The sequence below is a fragment of the Morone saxatilis genome, unplaced genomic scaffold (genome assembly GCF_004916995.1).
Source record: "Morone saxatilis isolate NCDOM2014 unplaced genomic scaffold, NCSU_SB_2.0 Contig6, whole genome shotgun sequence".
NCBI classification, from domain to species: Eukaryota; Metazoa; Chordata; class Actinopteri; family Moronidae; genus Morone; species Morone saxatilis.
The window spans coordinates 2,542,347-2,547,753 of record NW_023340206.1 but is presented as its reverse complement, the minus strand read 5'-3'; the positions used below and the strand labels follow the sequence as shown (position 1 = coordinate 2,547,753).

The window sequence follows — 5,407 nt, the reverse complement described above, 5'->3', positions numbered from 1 at the left end:
GTGCGCGCGCCAGTCATTGTTGCACACCTCCACTATAACAGATTCCTGCCTGACCGCAGCTACATGTGTTCTGTGTTGCCTGTTTAATCATTGTAGAACAGCAGCTGCCGGCCCTCTCACACATGCTGCTCTGTGCTAAGTGCGGACTACACAGGAGACATGAGACCTACAGTGTGTGGTGTGAGTCACTGTCTAGCCAATGGTATGCTTAATACACACCGTGCATTAACGAGGATCTAAGCTCTTAATCTGTCAGGTTTCTTCATCATATGGAGCTGCTGAAGAACGTAACAGCGTGCTCAGTGCCACAGTTTACAGACTTCCAATATCAATGAAAGAAACGACTAACAAACATCAGAACATGCAGATTTCTTGCAGAATACCTCCGCAAAGATTGTATTTGTAATAGAGCATGCTATCTGGATGATCACTTACAATGCTTTAGTGTGGCCTTTGTGTGTTGTGTGGGTTGCTTTGGTCTCCCCTTTTGTCATTAGCCTTTTATTTAACCGCAATCTTGCAAAAGGTCAATCTTGCATTGCTGTTTCAAAATGAATAGGCGTGGACAGTCCTCAATCACATCCTCTGGAGCACATTGACCTTAAACAGTCCCGCTATATACTGTACTAGGTTTCAACCTAGTCTTGTTTAGTCTTTTGGGTCCAAGTCAGTTCACACGTCTTTATAATAAGCTATAAATCTGCATGAATGTGTGAATACTGTTTATTTGAAAGTTTAATTTCCTCTCCTATTTGACTGAAAAATTCATTCTTAGTGAATGTGCACGGCAGGCTTCCACATCACACATCTGCTTACCTGACATTCAACATTGTCAAAAGGTTAGATAAACTATAGATTGACCTTAACTGTCTCTTCTGAGAGTCTTAGAGAAGGCTGTAGAGCTTTTAAAATGTGTTATTGTCCACCGATCAAGCTGTCCATTTCTCCTTCTTCAACAGTCAAACACTCAAAAAGATTATTCTCAATGACATTAAAGCATGCTGTCTTTATATCTTCATGTGGGGGGATTTGGGAACAGTTTGCTTGGTTTGCATGGTAATTAATGACTTGAGCTGCCAGCCCGACCATACTGCTTGGAAACCTCAGCGCCACACTTCCCTCACACCAGTCTCAGCGCCAGCCTTTGTCTATATGCAGCAAACACACACGCACGCACACACACACACGCGCGCACGTCACGGCGATGCTCCTTTATACACACTAAAAATTCTCAGCTTTCATTCACAGATGGACACGTGATCGTACACAATTAACAATTCTCCCTGTGTTTAGCACACATGGGTCACACATGGCAACCAAATGGGTGGTGCGGGGATGCTTTTTCTCTGTCTCTGTATTTCTCCGTCTCTATATTTCTCTGTCTCTACGTGTCTCGGAGGGCTAAATGAGATTACTGTAATCCCGCTTGACCAGAGAGAATCCAAATGCTGAAATGCTGTTTAGTTCATCCCGTGTTAGTGTCTCTGCCTCGCTTTCTCCCTTCCTCCTCCCTTTCTCCTCTGTTTCCCTTTCACTCTCCTCTTTATTTCCATCTTCCCTCCTTACTTCAAGAAAGTAATCACTCCTTAAATCAATATAGTCCCAGTTCATGCTTAACAGTGTATTACTTTGTAACAACGAGGCTCAGAAAGGTTGCCAAGGCAGTGGTTGTTGGATAGTTGGACACCAATAGACAGCCAACAAGTTTATATTATATAAACCTGATTGAATTACATGTATTGGTAATAAAAAGGTCAGCTGTTGGTTATAAAGACCAAAGTGGGTCACACTAGATTGTTGGCTCCATTATCAGCCACACTGTTCCCCAACAGCCTCATTTAACATCTCCTTTTTCTTCTTCATCTTTGTCGTCTCATACCATTTGACCTTTTATAACAGTCGCTGAACCTCGTCAGCCAACGGGAATAAATGGCACATTAACTACCGCCTATTCAGTTGCTCAGCTCTGGGTTCAGAAGTGCAATCAGCTGTCTTTAATTGCAAAGAGCTGCGAACTTCCAACAAGCTTTATGGTGTGATAATAAGTAGTAAGGATGTGTGTAGAGAGTTTGATGAATAGATCTCCATTTCTCTCTCTCTTTTTCCTCAGATGACATCCTGCAGAGGGAGGATGGTCCTCTGTGTGCAGCAGAAATTGGCTCCGAGCTCCAGAAACAGTTTGCCATCCTGCCAGGTCAGTGTGATATCTGTCCCTCCTGACACAGTGTGGATGTGGGGGCAATGCGTGAACCAGGGTTATAGTCTGCTACTTCTTTGATTCACACAGTCTGGACTGTTACAAAAAAGATTATAGAAAAGGCTGTATCCCAAAAACTATAGGGTGTTATACAGATGCTTAGTACAATTATGTTCAGAACAACCTCAGTTTTAATAATATGTGCTCATTGACCTTATTGTACATATTGATCCAATGTATTGCATTTTTTAAAGAGAGTCAACTTTGTTCAATTTGATCAATTAAGGCATGATAAATATGTGAAATCAGTAAAATTGATTTTGTGTTTCCACCTCATCAGAAAAATATCTGTGGGTCTTTTTCCTTAACATACTAAATATAGTCGTTATTCAAATGGCTTAACAAAATAACCGCAGACAAACGTTTGCTAGATGCAGCTTTTTTCCCTACATTTTTACATAATTAAAAGTCCAAGTAGACCCAAGATTTTGAATTAACTTAACAAATGCAATTATATGAAACAATGTAATTCTGTTAAATTATTGTGTTAGACTTACAGTGAAGTAAAGTGATGAAGTTCAGGACGAACTAGTAACTCAAAATAGATCTGTGTTTGTTTCGAGATAGGCTTAGATTAGATTGGAGTTGTTGGTGCAAAAAACATTCAATAAAGTAAAGGGGGATTTTATGTAAGGATGGATCAAATTGGGGTTATTAACATGATGTAACAGACCTACACTCTTTACAGTCTTATTTGTGGTTTTATTTGATTCTGAATTTGATTTCTCATTACTCCTGTTGCATTGTGGATATTTTTAGCATAATCTCATGCAGTCCACAGTTTGGGCCACTTTTTCTTTTATCAAATACTGACAAAAATGGAGCTAAAATCAAAGTTGAGTGTGTCTATTTGGTGGCAGGAAAATTTACCGTACATGTAACACAGTTTTGTCATCCGGATTCCAGAAATAGCTCCACTTCTACCCAGTCCACAGACTTTAAAGTGGCACCACTTCAAAGATTATTCTGCACATTTGAGAATTATCTGTTTGAATATGTTTTGGGAGCCCTTCAGATCCCCCATCCATTGCAATGGACATAACTTTCTAGGATTACTGTCATCTGACTCCACCCAAACGCCAATCCCTTATTTATGCCTGTACAACCAACCACTTGCAGATAGAAATGCACAAAGCAACATGAAAAAAACCCAAAACATATGCATTGCAAACATTGTTGCGCACAGAAACACACACGTTGGGCCCTGTGTGTTTGGTTTCCATGACGATAATGCCTGACCAGTGACACAGCATGTGAATAATTCATCACCATGTTGATTTGCTCTGCAACACGACCCCGGCAACGAAAGAGACAGCCGAGTGTATGTGCGTGTGAGGCCCTATTTGATTTTGTACTTTTGTTTCAGTTTTTGCATGTCCACGGCCATTCAGTTATTGAATTATTTATTGGAAGTTCTTACATTAAGGGCCATCATTACGTCTTTAATTATAGAGTGGAACCCAAATGGATGTACCTTAAAAAACTCCTAGGATTGATACATACACTATTTTTGATCAGTTTATGTGTGAAATATTTAACGTGTTACATTTTATCAGGTGAAAAAGCGAGGTTTTGATCCAGTTTACCTACCTGCCTTAATATATTTTCATGTCAGTAAAATCACCAACATGCCAAAACCTCAGGCTGACACCGCCTCATCTCTTTCCATTTTCCCCTTACCTCTGTGTCTCCAGGCGGACGCGGGATGAATGGCAGCCCCATCATCATCCTCCCAGAATTCCCAGAGTTCAGCGAGCTGGAGGAAGAGGAAGTCCAGAATGTGCTCGGCTACCTCACCAGCGTCCCCAGGTTGGCATCACACACAGAGACACACACATACACACACACACACCATCCTTTCCCGCAGTTTCATTTGGTTTGACAACAAACAAACTGTGAAGGGAATCTGGCCAATTTGTGGAGCTGCAGTACCCTGTGGAGCCAGTAGATGTCAGCACAATACCAAAGGCAGGCCTGCAATAAGGAAAGAGCCACAAAACACAAAAAGAAATAGATTTTAGAGAAAATGAAAAATGAATTAAGGAAAATGAATCATAAAAAAAACAGTTACAGAAGAACCAAAAATAAAAACAATATTTAATAGAGACTTCCCAATTAAAATCAGATGGTCTTAATCTAGATGGATCGAATTTGCATGTAATTGTAAGTATTTTTTGAAAAAAACTACCACAATAACCCTAACCCTGAAAAAAGATTTTAGACGTAACTCAATTGGTTTTTTGCTAATTAAATTCAAATTAAATCATGATATACGCCTCCTTTTCTTCATTCAACCCTGTCTCCTCCTCTCCTCCTTTATTCTCTCCTCCCTCTCTCTGTCCCTCCTCCCTCTCACCGGCCCTCCCTTTCTTTCACCTTTCTTGCACTGCTGAGTGCTGCACTCCCATCACACACACACGCGCGCTCTTGCATACAAACACATAATTAAAGGGAGGAGAAAGGATGGAGATGTATGCGTCTTTATATCTATATGTGCACTTGCTGGTGTGTCATGGCGGCCTCAGTTTTTTTTTTCTTTTCTCAAGGCTCATCACCTTTCATACACCCCCCCACCCCCCTCTTCAGAGTCCCCTCCCTTTCTCCCCACCAGCTATTTGCACCCAGCTGCCAATCGGCTGCACTCTGGGCTCCGATTGGCTGTGGGAGAACAGCAAGATGCGGGGCTTAGTTTTGATTGGCCGAGGGTGGGAAGCAGGTGGTGGAGGAGCAGAGGGAGAAGGGAGAGGAGGAGGAGGGAGATGCTCTTTAAGGATGTGAACGGTCACCTCTCTCCATCTGCGGGCTGCAAACAGATGATTGTGGATGCAGGAATGGAACACTGACAACGGCGGCATAAGGAAGAATCCAGGAGTGGATTATTGCAGGATGATAACAATTGGATGTTAAGGATTTTTTTTTGTCCTGGAATAGCAAAGATTTCCCCCATTTAGCCGGCTTCATTTATGTGGTTCGACTATCTTCTCCAGTAGGGATGGATTGAGGATTTGCTGTCACAGCGTTCACTGGGTAGCGTTCCTTTTCTTGACATGTATACAGTGTGTGTGATGATGAAAATTGGCTAATAATGACGCGCAGATGGACCAGCTCAGCAGTATTCGTATGTTGGCCCCACAGTGTGTGTGTGTGTGT

The 5,407-nt window shown here is 41.7% G+C and overlaps 1 protein-coding gene across 4 annotated transcripts in view; it reads left to right on the top strand.

The window, feature by feature from the left end:
• Window positions 1-5,407, top strand: part of mcf2la (mcf.2 cell line derived transforming sequence-like a) — a 54,804-nt gene that overhangs the window by 29,644 nt on the left and 19,753 nt on the right. For all 4 annotated transcript variants that reach the window (XM_035677533.1, XM_035677534.1, XM_035677532.1 and 1 more), the window contains exons 2-3: window positions 2,111-2,194; window positions 3,952-4,066. In XM_035677533.1, the coding sequence (XP_035533426.1) occupies window positions 2,111-2,194; window positions 3,952-4,066 (199 nt within the window). The remainder of the gene's footprint in view (window positions 1-2,110; window positions 2,195-3,951; window positions 4,067-5,407) is intronic.